This window comes from Oncorhynchus nerka, linkage group LG27, assembly GCF_034236695.1.
Source record: "Oncorhynchus nerka isolate Pitt River linkage group LG27, Oner_Uvic_2.0, whole genome shotgun sequence".
Classification (NCBI taxonomy): domain Eukaryota; kingdom Metazoa; phylum Chordata; class Actinopteri; order Salmoniformes; family Salmonidae; genus Oncorhynchus; species Oncorhynchus nerka.
Window position 1 is genome coordinate 31422710 of NC_088422.1, and position 15791 is coordinate 31438500.

The following is a 15791-nucleotide window of genomic DNA, read 5'->3' on the forward strand; positions in this document are numbered from 1 at the left end:
GCTAGCTAACGTTAGCTAGCGGCTTACTTACTAATCAGTTGAGAAACACGAAGTGATAGAAATAACGTGAAAACATGCATTCCTACAGCTTAATAGATATCTTCAGTACTCAACGAATCCACAGAGAGGAAAACTTAGACTTGAAATTCTTAGAGAAATGCCCAACAACCTCCTGACCTGCCTGTAAGTCACCATGTTTGTGATGTTTCTAAACAGTGACTCAATTTCCTTAAACTCCGCTGAGGGCGGAAACCGTCCTTGTATTTTTATGTAAGCAAATTGTGTATTGCCTTCCTATAATGATACACAACCACAAGGTAGATGAAAGGTGCATCTTATAACATTCATTACATATGGGTGTGTCTCATGATCATAAACAAATGCAACATAAATTAAAACTATTAAAATGACTTGCTTTGCATTAATTAATTTATCTTTACATAAGGACATATAACAAATTCGTGTTCATGACAAGTATTTTGATATGGGTGCTTTTAGGTTTCAGCAGGTGAGGCTTGCTGTATAAATCAGCCACTGTTCTTTCCTATACAAGTCAGTCATAAATCAAAGACAGTCAAAGACTTGATATTATGTTCAGGAATTGACATACAAAAGAACGATTTTAACAACTAAACTTCACACAATAGCAATTAGCTGGCAAACAAATGTTAGTCAGCCGGAAGACAGAAGTTAAATAAAATTCAATTTACTCTGTCGATTGTCTGTGGGCATAGTCTTTATGCAGGGGGAATTAAAGAACATGAATTTAACGTATAATTAAAAAGCATTTCCAAACGTGGGTCTTTGTAGATCCGTGCAGTTCCTTGGAGGTCAGTTACTCTCTGCTTACCTCATGTCAAAATAAAAAGTTGCCCACAAGTTCATGCTATTTTTGTGTGCAAGTGTGGCGGTGCACTTGCAGGAATTATATTTTGACATGAGGTAAGCGGGTCTACTACAACATACCCACGTTTGGAAAGTCTTTAAATGTATGTTCTATTAGATGTTTGTTTTTTGTTGTTGCACAATGACCAACCCTATGGACAATTGGCAGAGTAAATTACAATATCTAACTTCTGGCACACTATTTGTTTTTTTGCAAGCTAATTCCTATCAAAGCTACTGTGTAAATACTATAGTTGCTAAAATAAACTATTGTCGAGTAAATTATTACTGCTGATGCAGTGTGCATTCTTCATTTGCACTGCAGATTAACAAACATATACAAGTGTTGTACAAAGTAATAAAACAAATAATTAACAACTAATTTTAAGACAGCGGTTCTTACTTTGGATCAAGTAGTTTAAAACCTCTATTGGTCCCCACCATGACCAGGTAATATGCAGAGTCGTGGATAGCAAACATTGAAAAGTGCTTTTTGAGGTTATTGAATAGTCAGCAGAAGACCATATCAGCATTTCATATGGCTATGGAGAAAACAAAAACAGAAGGAATGCAAAATCTGGTGTAGAAGAGCAAAAAGATAACCCTTACGGGTTTATGATGAAACCATGTGTTGACCATTTACTTGGAAGTGTATTTTGAGCATGTGAAAGTTACAGTTCAACTGTGTTTCGCTTGAGGTGCTTGACAAGGGTTGTAGTTATTCTGGTATGTTCTGCTAGGGGGTGCTGATTCTAAAAGGTAGAAATAGTGTGAGGTGCCATCGGTCTAAACTAAAGCCTTGTTCACACTAGTTAGTTTGAAATGACTCAAATCCTATTTTTCGGCATATCCAATTCTAATCTTTTATTTTTCCTGCAGTCTGAACAGCTAAAAAGCACATGGAATCATATTTCAAGCCACATTTGAAAACACATTCGTAGGTGGTTTGAAATCAGATACAAATCTGATTCCTGTCCATGCGAATTAAGTCAGAACGGTCAAATCTAATTTGCCATCAAGTGGTTTTTACTGTTATTTGGCATATCTTGTTACTTGCTAGCTACTGTTGACATGACAAGAATGTGGTAGCTAACTAGCTTGTTGTTTACAAACAAATGAGTGAATGTACTAGAACGCTAAACTGCTACCTAGCTGACTGCTGTGGCTAGCCAAAAAGGACTTGTTTTGAAAGTTGGTTCATCTTATATCCTTTGCAGCTCTAAAAGTATTCCTACATTATGATTAACATTCAAAGCAACGGGAAATGTTAATGGCAGGCTTACATGCAGTAAATGAGGTGATTCTACTTGTGTGTATGTACTGACATGTGTGTAACTGATACAATACATGTTAATGTTTTTAAATGTATGTACAATTTAATGGCTTTTTCGTTGTGTCGGACCCCAGTAAGACTAGGTGTTGCCATTGGCGTCGGCTAAGGGGGATCCTAATAAATCAAATAAAGTGTGGGATCTTTCCCCCACGGCACCCCCCCTACGCGTTTTCCATTGTTTTGGTCAAATTCTATTGATCTCTTTACTGCATCTATTGTTGTCACCTTCGCTTGCTACATAACTTCTGAGTGATAGAAGCACGAGCACCAATCACCCTATAACACTGTGCACTCACACACTTGCATAGCCATGTCAGGAAATGACTTATCTGAACACATGGTCACTTGTAACTTGCTGTTTGGACAGTCCGTATTCCAAAGTCCTGCAGTGTGAACAAGGCTTAACTACATCACATTTACAAATCTTGAATCGGTGACTCAAGTGCAGGTATAATGTAGAAGTGCGGATTGAGAACATGATTGTGAATGTATAGAGTTCCAGTGAACGTAGCATTAGATGCTGATTGGGAGTGAAGCAGAGGTGCTGATTGGGAGTGACTTTGCCGATAGTGCTGATTGTGAGAGTGGAGGACTTAAGGCTTCACTTCTACAGCATTAGCAACCTGCTCAGTCCAAAATTAAAGTAAACCAACAAACAAATACAGCAGAGGCACCCACAAGAAAGGACAAGCGTAAGGAGAAACTCTGACCTTTCACCTCTAAGGTATGTTCTGTACTGTATGCCCTGCATGTAGATACATAAGGCTGACTTTTGTAGCACTGACAGTCACGTGACCATTTAAAACAACTAATAGTGACTAAGATAGCAATCAGTGAAGGATCAAAAAAAGGCTAAAACTCAAACAATCCAGCATCTGATTAACATTATAATACATTATCAAATATGACCGCCCTGCTAGAGGTACATTTAACCTACCTAGTAAAAAAAGTGTACATCACTCAATGGGCTAAAATGCTCATCAGATATACTTCTGATATTTTGGAAGTAAAGACACAGAGGAACCACTAAAGGAGGCCTTCCTCTCATCACCCTGAGACCAGAGCTGTCATGGGAATTCTTACTGGGCATCTCAGAGCAATGGGGAATGGACTAAGTATAAGAGCAGAGGGTCAAATCTGAGCGGTTGAGCCCAGAACGGGATATGCAGTATACAGTTGAAGTCGGAAGTTTACATATACTTAGGTTGGAGTCATTAGAACTTGTTTTTCCAACCACTCCACAAATTTCTAATAGTTTTGGCAAATCGGTTAGGACATCTAATTTTTCCAACAATTGTTTACAGACAGATTATTTCACTATCACAATTCCAGTGGGTTAGAAATGTATATACACCAAGTTGACTGCGCCTTTAAACAGCTTTGAAAATTACAGAAAATTATGTCATGGCTTTAGAAGCTTCTGACATCATTTGAGTCAATTGGAGGTGTACCTGTGGCTGTATTGTTGTGCACTGAGACATCAGAAAGACAGAAAAAAAAAAGACTTCCACAAGTCTGATTCATTCTTGGGAGAATTTTCCGAACGCCTGAAGGTACCACGTTCATCTGTACAAACAATAGTACACAAGTATAAACACAATGGGACCACGCATCGGTCATACCGCTCAGGAAAGAGACATGGTCTGTCTCCTAGAGATGGACGTACATTGATGCGAAAAGTGCAAATCAATCCCAGAACAGCAGCAAAGGACCTTTTGAAGATGCTGGTGGAAACGGGTACAAAAAAGTATCTATATCCACAGTAAAACAAGTTCTATATCGACATAACCTGAAAGGCCGCTCAGCAAGGAAGCAGCCACTGCTCCAAAACCACCATAAAAAAGCCAGACTACGGTTTGCAACTGCACATAGGGACAAACCTTGTACTTTTTGGAGAAATGTCCTCTGGTCTGAAGAAACAAAAATAGAACTGTTTGGCAATAATGACCATCGTTATGTTTGGAGGAAAAAGGGGGATGCTTGCAAGCCGAAGAACACCATCCCAACTGTGAAGCACGGGGGTGGGCAGCATCATGTTGTGGGGTGCTTTGAAGCAGGAGGGACTGGTGCATTTCACAAAATCGATTGCATCATGAGGGAGGAAAATTATGTGGATAAATCAAAGCAACATCTCAAGACATCAGTCAGGAATTTAAAGCTTGGTCGCAAATGGGTCTTCCAAATGGACAATGACCACAAGCAGACTTCCAAAGTTGTGGCAAAATGGCTTAAGGACAGCAAAGTCAAGGAATTGGAGTGGCCATCACAAAGCCCTGACCTCAATCCTATAGAAAATGTGCGGGCCGAACTGAAAAAGCGTGTGCGAGCAAGGAGGCCTACAAACCTGACTCAGCTCTGTCAGGAGGAATGGGCCAAAATTCATCCAATTTATTGTGGGAAGCTTGTGGAAGGCTTCCCAAAACATTTGACCCAAGTTAAACAATTTAAAGGCAATGCTACCAAATACTAATTGAGTGTATGTAAACTTCTGACCCACTGGGAATATGATGAATGAAATAAAAGCGGAAACAATTCTCTACTATTCTGACATTTCACATTTTTTAAATAAAAGTGGTGATCCTAACTGACCTAAGACAGGGATTTTTTACTAGGATTAAATGTCAGGAATTGTGTAAAACTGCGTTTAAATGCATTTGTTGTATGGTTGTGTCAGAAATATGAATATGACAGAAAAGGTAAGGAATGCATTCTGCAATGATTATGATAAGCCTATACACAGAGTGTACAAAACATTAAGAACACCTGCTCTTTCCATGACAGACTGATCAGGTGAATTTCAGGTAAAAGCTATGATCCCTTATTGATGTCACTTATTACATTTACTTCAATCAGTGTAGCTGAAGGGGAGGAGACACATTAAAGATGGATTTGAGACATGGTTTGTATGTGTGCCATTCAGAGGGTGAATGGGCAAGACAAAAGAGTTAAATGCCTCTTAACGGGGTATGGTAGTAGGTGCCAGCCCAGGCGCACAAATGTGTCAAGAACTGCAACGCTTCTGGGTTTCACACTCAAGTTTCCCGTGTGTATCAAGAATGGTCCACCACCCAAATGACATCCAGCCAACTTGACAACTGTGGGAAGCATTCTTGTGGAATGCTTTCGACACCTTGTAGAGACCATGCCCCGACGAAATGAGGCTGTTCTGAGGGCAAAAAGGGGGGTGCAACTCAATATTAGGAAGGTGTTCTTAATGTTTCGTGTACTCGGTGTATGCATGTTTATAAATGAAATATTGTCTACCCAAGCAATTTGACAGCACAGTATTCAGGTAGCCTACAAACGTTAATGGAAAAGGAACCGTCTCTTCTACCGTTAAACTGAGCTTCACGTCAGATTGCATAGAGCAAAATACTTGCAATAGCTCATCTATTTACTATTGTAAAGTGGGTTTAATTAAGTGAGAAATGGGATAAATTGTAGCCTATAATAACTTGCTTTAGGCCTATAGGCAATTTTGTGAATATGAAGCCATTAGTCAGAAAAGGTGAGGAATTAATTATGAAATGATCATGGAAATGAAAAATTACTTTTCTAATTATTTTAGAATGCAAAGAAAATAAATAGATTTTTGCTCATCTCACTAATGACAAATTACTGTATCTTGTTATATTTAGCTACCTGTTTTTGTTATGAATTCGAGTATTATTATATACAGTGGCTTCAGAATTCAGTAATCACACCCCTTGAATTTTTCCACATTTGGCTATTTTATTTTACAGCCTGAATTTAAAATGAATTAAATTGAGATTGTCTCACTGGGCTACTCACAATACCCCATAATGTGAAAGTTGAATTATGTTTTTAGAAATGTTAACAAATAAAAAAATGAAAAGCTGAAATGTCTTGAGTCATCTCTTTTATGGCAACCTAAATAAAAATAGTCTTAAGTCACAAGTTCCATGGACTCACACTGTGCAATAGTTTAACAGGATTTTCTTTAGTGACCATCTCATCTCTGTACACTACACATACAGATAAGTGTAAAGTCCCTCAGTTGAGCAGTGAATTTCAAACACATATTCAACCACAAAGACCAGGGAGGTTTTAAAATCCCTCACAAAGCAAGGCACCTATTGGTAGATGGGTAAAAATAAACAAGCATTGAATATCCCTTTGAGCCTGGTGGATCAACATCGTAGTTACACCACAAGACTAACCTAAAATGACAAAAGCATGTACAGAATAAAAATATTCCAAAACATGCATCCTGTTTGCAAGAAACTGCCAAAAATGTGGCAAAGAAATGTACTTTATATCCTGAATACAAAGCGTTATATTTGAGGAAAATCACATCTGAGTATGACTATATTTTCAAGCATGGTGGTGGCTGCATCATGATGGGTATGCTCGTCATTGGCAAGGACTAGGGAGTTTTGGGGAATAAAAATATACTAGAGGTAAACGCAGGCAAAATCGTAGAGGAAAACCTGACTCAGTCTGCTTTCCAACAGACAAATTCACCTTTCAGAAGGCCAAGACAACACTGAATGTTCCCGAGTGGCCTAGTTACAGTTTTGACTTAAATCAGCTTGAAAATCTATGGCAAGACTTAAAATGTCTGTCTAGCAATGATCACCAAACAATATAATTTTAAAAGAATGTGCAAATACTGTACATTTACGGTGTGCAAAGCTCTTAGACTTACTAATAAAGACTCACAGCTGTAATCACTGCCAAAGGTGATTATAACATGTATTGACTCAGGGGTGTGAATACTTATGTAAATGAGATTTCTGTATTTAATTTTAAATAAATAAGCAACATTTCTATAAACATGTTTTCACTGTCATAGGTTATTGTGTGTAGATGGGTAAACATCCATTTAGAATTCAGGCTTCACATAATTCACTAAATGTGGAATAAGTCAAGGGGTATGAATACTTTCTGAAGGCCACTGTATTCATGCACAAGGCTACTATGCTACTTTTCCCTTAATTGCATTGCAAAAATTCAACCACTTGAAACTGCATACGCATGGAGGCAGGATAATCACATTCTCACGTCAAGTTCAGTTTTTATAAATGACAACTTTTGCTTAAACTGCTGCATGCATGTTTTGGGGCATATTTTGTGTATACACAGCATTTATAAATGAGGACCCACCTCAATTCTACTGCAGCAAAAAAACACATTGATGACCTTGCTCAATATCTAGAATGATCGAAGTTTGTAAGGACAAGATCTTAAGAGTTCTATGCTGCCTTGCAGTCCAGCCCCGGTGCAGGTGACAGCATGCAGTGTGTATGCCTTAGTGTAGTGTGCACAGGTGTGGGCTCCAATGCTGGCTCCGCTTCCCTGTAGGGAAGGATGGGATCTTTCAGGGCTTTTCTTGTGGGGCCTTGATGTGAAAGGGCGCAGAGACAAAGGGGTCTACTGAGTTCACCTCTGAAGTCCAGGAGTGTAAGGGGCCCACAGCAGCTTGCCTGCTCACATTGGACACCACCCTCTGAGCTGTCACAGGTTGGTGAGGCAAGGGGCCCTCAAAGTGTCGGGAGTACTTGGCCAGGGCCTGTGGGCGGAAAGGCTGTGTGGCCACCTGGCTCAAGAGGGCTGGTTCAGGGGCCACAGGGTGAACCACAGCTGGGTGAAGGTGCTGGGTCTTGGGCTTCACAAAGGGGGCCTGCAGGAAGACGTCTGGATGCTGTTGAGCCACAACAGGGGGACGTTGGAAGGGGGCATTTGCGAACACGTCGCCTGCCTCTTGTTCAATCCTGAAGGGGGATTTGAAGAAGACATCAGAGACAACCTCAACCACCCTGGCTTGCTGTGGCATCTGGTGGGAATGATTCAGGGATGGGGCACAGAGGGATGGGGTAGGTTGGTGGGAGGAAGTGGAGAGTTGTGGGTGTGATAGGGATGGCTGGGAGGATGGGAGGAGTAATTCAGACCCCTGCTCCTCCTCTTCATCTGAATCCAGCAGCAAAGGTCTGGAGCCACTGCAGTCATGAACCACGTCACTCTCACTGGCCCTCCTGCCCTGCTCCTCCTTCACTCTCTCGTCTTCCTCCTCATCATCATCATCGCTGGAGTGGATACAGCCTTCGTTTGCTCTGTGACCTTCTCCAGGCAGCTCAATTTCAGAATCCCCCTCGTCCAGCACAGCGTAACCATTACTCACCCCTTTCAGCTCTGCAGAGGAGAGAAGGCACAGAGTAATGGATAAGACTTGAGATGTGTAAATGGAGACAAGATGATACAGCAACTGAGTTGACATTGAGAAACCTCTCGCAGCTCTGAACACTACGGTCTGTGGTCCTTTGGTCTAACGGACCATCAATTAGGTCAATCCCAAAAATGACAAGTACTACAGCTCTACTGCAAACAAGTAAACACCATGGAAACAGAAATAACAGCACAATGGTCCAACAGCAGCAAGCCAGCACGACTACATCAAAAACACAACATGTTCTACTCTGTACAACACAATGTGACAGACAAGACTATTCAGCACCATCACCACAACAAAATACATTGTTTCCATTAATTGATTTCAGCAGACCTGCAACATTCTCTAAGCATATACACTCAATACCTCATCAAAACAATCCCATGTACCATTACAGAGCAAGTAATGATGTCAGATTTAGGGTTGTAATTAGTAAGTTATGTAAATATATAGGGACTTGATAAGAAGGAAGTAGAGCTATGGAAAGAAGGAGTGAGAGGACTCACAGGAGCAGACACAGAAACAAAGAGAGAGGGGGGCAGAAACAGGGGCAGTCTTACCTTGGTAGTGCAGGTAGCAGGAGTTAGCCGGCAGCTCCAGAGGTATAGGGTTAGTGGCAGCCATTGTAGGGCAAAGTTCAAAGTCATTCAGAAGGCAAAGAGCTGGGCAGGGTGTGAGTAAGAGAAGAGGTAGAACTGTAGCTCTAAGCTTCTCAACCTTCCACTGGATTGAAAGGCAAGAAGCTAGGTGTGTGAGTTCTAGTCAGTGAGAGCCCTCAACCCCATGTAAGAGTGCAGTGTGTTAATTAAGTGTGTTAGTTGCTTAACTGAGTGAGCACCAAGGTGTAATAGGATGATTGGGCACTTCCATACTGTAGCATCAATGAGAACTGTGTTTCGATCAATAGGGCAAAATGATTTATTTTTGTTTCAAAACGCGGAGGCCTCTGAAAGCCATTAGCGCATTTATGAGCTGCCTTACTGAGAGCATTCGCTGTCTGAAGTGTGAGCCTTGACATTGTTAGGGAAGTGAATTATGTGGGTGTGTGACTAAGCAACAGACTGTTAACCAGCCAAAGGATGCATACTGTGCCTATAGCTACTTGCTCGTCCAATCATCTCATAACACTAGCATATATTGAACTACATTTCCTACTGGTGAACTGAAAGACACCAAGAAGACTAGTTATATCCACATTTACATGTTTATTTAAGGTCCCTTTGTTTTCTTTTTTTCTTATTTCATAAAAATAGAAGGTACACACTAGATAACTCTTAGCTTTCACATATTAACATTTGCTGTTCATGTCAACAGTTTACATCTAATCAAATTATACTTGTCACCGTTTCCCCTAGCAAACACACTAGGTACAGCCGTTTCACAGCAATTGAAACTCTACTGGCAAGGCTAGACCTCTACTGAATACAACACTGTGGTGTCTAAGAACAATATGAGCACTACTGTAGAATTGCATAGGTTAGCTACACTAAAACCTGCAGAAGACTGAACTGTACAACAAGTAGATCAGAGAGAAAAATGAATAAAAAATAAACAAGAGTAGCTTTACTGATTATCTGTCCATACACTTCAGATTCCACAGGCCAATTTCTGTACAATATATGGTTTGGTGAGGGGTAAAACAATGTTTTGTCTCAAAGACACTAGCAGTACCATCAACGGAAATGTATCATTTTGCTTTGTATACTTTCTAAGTATGGAAACAACTTTTTGACATGCATTATACGGGTTTGCATTTCAGTTTCTGAAATATTGTATAATTTTTATATGCCTCATAAGATCAATCAAGGGTGGGTACAATGTAGTGCATCACATCCACTGATTATGCTTGCTGGGAGGAGGATAAAGATGAGTCACGATAAATGTGTTCTGTTTCCAACAAATGATACTAATTGCACTGTAACTTGTAAGTAGGTAGGCTAGATAGCTTTTGTGATACATTTAGGGGTTAACAGTAAAGGAGTAGGACAATAAGGAACAGAGATCTCAGGAAGACTCTTCCGTCATAAACCCTGTTTTCAGCAGGAGGGCTCTAACAGTTGGAAGAAATATATTCCCTTCAAGCTATTAAATAAACTACAGCTCAGATAAAGAAAATCAAACTAGAAAAAAGTCAAAACCAGGGATGAGGTGTGATGACAATACCTCAATAAGGTACAGTAAGTAACAAGCAGAGCTATCCTCAGAAACACAACCAAATTAAGATAGGGAAGCAACTAGCCCCATGGTTTTAACTATGCTAAAATAGTCTTCCACAAGACCAAGAAGGATAGACAAAAATACTGTGAACAAAATGGAGGGACAGGATGGTAGTACTCTTAAATACAGCTTCATAAATAATACACAGAAATACATTTTTTTCATTCAAGTATATGTACTTGTTATGAACTTTATATATTTCATATTGACTCACTTCATACATTCATTCTATAGTACCATCAATAGTCACATTTATTCATAACATATATATTTTTTAAAATATTAAAACACTTTCAAAGTAGTAGTTACAGTACATTTTTAAAGGGAGAATGAGGACATTGAAACAGTGGTTTTATATACATAAGAGTTGGTGGGGAATGGAGTTGTCCAGATTTAAGTTGGACATTACATCATAGGCAAGCAACATCAAGGTGTGTGTGTTTGTGTGGTATGGATGGATGGGTAGATCGGACAAAAGGGAGGTGGATATGAATGATTACGAACATGTGCAACAGAGGCACATGGAACAAATAGAGAAACGGATTGCCTGTACTGTATGGCTACACCAGCACAACACAAGCAGACAGACAAAACCCAAGCTGCAGCTAGTTCTCGCTCTGCTGGCTCACTGGTGAATATCAACCGACTCATTAAATAACCATTGCACATTTCTGTTGTACCTGCGAGTCTTATTCTCATGCTTATTCCCATACTCAATATGGCACCCTTTTTCTATCGCAGACTCTGAATTTACAGCTGCTAACCTTGCCAATGTGCCGGGGATAGAAACAAACCCAAATATACCCAATAAAGTTCTTATTGAAATACACATGATCAAAAGGGCATTCAAATGAATCACACACATTTAGAATAATACCACGATTGCATCAATCTTTCCAGACAATTCTTAGACTTAAGGGCATAGTGGAAGGGGGATAAAAATGCACCAGCTCAATATAATCTTAAAGGAGGACTACAGGAAATTCACAGCACAGGAACAATAATCCCAGGAAACCTTCAGATAAACAGATTGTAGCTCTTACGTAAAGCACAGCCAAGATAAACATGGTTGCACAGTAAAGGAGATGGTTGTTGTACCAGACCTGAATATCAGCTCCAGTTTGGGGGCAGCTGGCGACGCCTGTAGAGATCAGATGTCTACTGTAACGGTGCACGTTGCACAAGCGCTTATGAGCTTACAATGGCAGACATCTTACAACAGACTGCCAAACATTCCCAGGGGGCAGCAGTGGATCACAGCAGTTTGATAACAGTTAAACACACCGGAGAAGACCAAGGACTGACAGCTTATCGTCATTATTAGTCCCCCCTGTATGCCCAATGCAAGCAGCTCTAGATAGTTCAGTTAGCATATGCTTTTCTTAAGGGCAACTGCTTTGCTCTATAGACTATACATGGTCATAGCTGCTACAGGAAGAGTGCATACAGATAACCAGGAGAGCTAGAAGCACTGTACAGTTGTGTTACATGGTCAGACCTGTGACAAATAGGTATGCCAGGGGTGGATTGTATAAGTGATCAAACATTGTAGAACCCAGCAAAGACAAATCGGGTTATGGGCAAGCCAGGCAGTATGTGCATGAGGTGGGGTTGAATCTGCATGGAAGGACAATTAGGAATGTTGACAGATTGTTGAAAGCATGATAATGACCCTAGTGCAGCCAAGACAGAAGCAGACAATGTGTCAGGGTGGGGGTTAATGCAAAGTTGTTACACCAACATGGGAATGCCAACGGCCACCATTGTATCAGGCAAGCAAGAGATGGTGGGGGGGGGGCAAGGAGGCACACCGGAGAAAGTTTTCACTAGTCCATTTCACCTCACAAGGTGCTACAGAAGTGCCTCTGCTGCCCCCTCTCCATCCCCTACGTGTTACGATTGCACGCCGCCCCTTCGACCTCTCTCTCCCAACCCCCCTAGAGGTCGATGAGCTGATCCACCAGCAGAAGGGAGCGGGCCATGTTGGGGATGCTGGACTCTGAACTGCCACTGTTGCTGCGCGAGTGACCACCTGAAACGTGCCAGAAAGAGAGAGAGAGGGAGACAAGGACATGGGGGGAGCAAGGAAGAGAGAAGAGGGAGAAAGGCGAACGAGCGGGAGTGAGAGTAATATTTAGAGAAAGAATTTAACAGAACAGAGGCCAGAACATAATGGCAAATAATTGAGAATCGGTGAAAGAGAGCGGAGAAGAAAGCAGAATGACAGGAGCAGACAGGGGTGAATGAGGGACAGGGAAGAGAAGAAAATAAATATACAGAAAGTAAGCTGAGGTTATCTATATGCAGCCGCAGCATTTCAGGGAAAGCGTGCTGGGAGGACATATTGTAAGTCGTCCTACCCTCTAGAAGAACTACTCCTTCAAGCTCTGCCTTTGGTGCTTCTGTTCTGACCGACTGTACAAAACAACTGCAGAACGGTGCCTCCCTTTGATCGGAACTGCCAATTCTTATTGACAACGTTCAACCAATGAAAAGTGAATGAGAGAAAGCTAAGAGAAACCCACCGATGTGAGAGCATGCTAGGATGAGGGCTAGCTAAGGTTACAGCACAATCCAGCTATAGTCGCTCTCATCAGGTGTAAGTGATGAACTAAGTTGTTAGCTAGGGTCTTCTCAGCGATGGCTGTGCTCATTCATGGTCACCTTGGGTTATATGGGTTGAGGGAGACAGCTCATACAGAACAGTACTCTGGTCTTCAGAATATCTGTGTGGATCAACGAGACACGTGGATCCATACCCTATCTACATTCTGCTGGTCTACCTTACATACCTTGGTTGTTGGAGTTTTTGGAGATGAGCACAGGGATGGGGTCAAACTCGTCCTCAGTGCCCTTCTTCCCAGCCTCGGGTGGCTGGAAGCCCGACATGAGGTAAGCAGAGTCTGCAGGTGGAGGAGAGGAGGTGAAGGGGTGATGGAGGGGGAAGGTTAGCGCAGCCCAGAAGAGTGCGAGTGGGTGCAGGGAGTACAGAGATAGATGCGGCCAGAGCAGTCACAACGTTAGTACTAAGCCATGCATCTGATGTGGCTTTTGTAAATGAGTCAAGGGTCTGCAGAAGATCCCACAATGCTGTGGCTGCTGTATAGCGCTACAAATTAATACCTCACTGTTTGAACTATGAAGGGCTGTTGATACAGGCTGCCGACAGGTCAGTTGGCTTCTCTTGATATTACTAATATGATAGTTTAACATCATACATTCAAAGGTCACTTTCCTTTGAACATGTATTTTAGTGTTTTGACTGGGCGTTAAAGCTGAGAGATATTGCAGGCGTGAGGTTTAGTTTTGGCTGAACATAAGTCGGAGGTCAGACTTGCTGAGGGGCGTTTACACACAGGTAACACACTGTGTACAAAACATGACAGACTGACCAGGTGAATCCAGGTGATGTCACTTGTTAAATCCACTTCAAATCAGTGTAGATGAAGGGGAGAAGAAAGGTCAAAGAAGGATTTTTAAGCCTTGAGACAATTGAGACATGGATTGTGTATGTGTGCCATTCAGAGGGTGAATGGGCAAGATCAGGATTCATATAGACAGTGCAAGTCAAATTCAAGTACTTTTTCAAGCACTAATATTTACTTTCAAGGATCATCAATTTGTTATAGTTCCTATTATGCAATTGTTTCTAGTCGCAGTTATCACTACCTTACAGGTACAACTCAATAATACGGGTTTCACTTTATTTACTATATGAGTGGTAAGTCATTACTGATGTTGACTGATTTCCTTATATGAACTCTAACTCAGTAAAATCTTTGAAATTGTTGCACTTATATTTTTGTTCAGTATACATATTATTAAATTGTCTTTATATTTCACTAAATGACATGAAAGTGAATTTTGATGGTGTAAAAAGCCATTCGTAGAAAATGTAATTGTGCGTTTGATAAGATCATTTACACCCCACATGGGTCCCCGGACCCCAAGTTTGGGAACCACTGTACTACTAACCTCTCTCCCTGCTTGCTTCAATGCTTCCCCCCTCTCTGTATCTCCTTTGCAGCTTGACACACCACTGTCTGTCTCACTACTCTATAAAGAAAAGGTATTTTGTTATGAGAACTTTAAGTAGCCCATCTTTGGATTACAGCTAGCTTCATTTCAGTCAACTACCCCTGCTGAGGTCAGGTTTCATTCAACATTAGCTTCTAACTTCATCCTTCTAGCCAGCTAGCTACCTGGCTAATAGCCAGAGCCTTTGAACTACCTAGCTAGCTAGACACCTGACTGAAATATAAGCGACTATTTACCAGTTGTACACTGGGGGGGGGGGATGTCTGTTGACACGGCAGGAGTCAAAGGGATGTTAAAAGAATTCCCACTATCAGCGGCGTCCCTCTGCTACTTGCCACTATGTCTGGGCTGAGGTAGTTCGTTTCACCTCTCGGCATCATACATCATAGGCAGAGTTTCCCGTTGGACAGAGTAGTGAATGAACGCGCTGCTAACAAGGCAAATCCGGGAGATTAAACGGCATTTCCCAAATATAAAGGTAAGTAAACGGTGTTTACCCTCACCCTCCACTACATCCTTGGTTGAGTCTGGCAAAACTCATTCATAAAAATCAATATCCTGCCAGACAGGAGGAATCTACTGTACATTTGACAAGCATTTTAGCTATTGATGGGATGTTTGGTGGAACCTAATCAGTCAGTTCTGTACCTGCCTGGCTGAGTGGCAGTATAGGTAGAATAAGCAAGCTCTCCTGGCAACTAGAGTGCAAAACTTGAGGAAATAAAACTCAGTAGACTGCCTGGAAATTAATTTGCACGACCAATACATTTTCTAATATTTTTTATATTAACATGTATTAAGCACCTTGTGCAAACGCTGCAAAATAATTTTTGTAAGTGCCTTTGAATGGGGTATGGTAGTATTATGGTAGCTTGGCGCACAGGTTTTAGTGTCAAGAACTGCAACACTGCTGGGATTTTCACGCTCAACAGTTTGTGTGTATCAAGAACGGTCCACCACCCAAAGGACATCCAGCCAACTTGACAACTGTGGGAAGCATTGGAGTTAACATGGGCCAGCATCCCTGTGGAACGCTTTTGACACGTTGTAGAGTCCATGCCCTGACATATGGAGGCTGTTCGTTCTGAGGGCAAAAGGGGGTGCAACTCAATATTATGAAGGTGTCCC

General features: G+C 41.3%; 1 protein-coding gene across 1 annotated transcript in view; it reads right to left on the minus strand.

Moving 5' to 3' along the window:
• Positions 1–322: 322 nt before the first annotated feature.
• LOC115111593 (AP2-associated protein kinase 1-like) overlaps positions 323–15791 on the minus strand; it is a 43930-nt gene continuing 28461 nt past the window's right edge. Inside the window, 2 exon segments of the mRNA XM_065011550.1 lie at positions 323–8371; positions 13418–13528. Coding sequence (XP_064867622.1) covers positions 7560–8371; positions 13418–13528 — 923 coding nt within the window. The 3' untranslated portion in view covers positions 323–7559.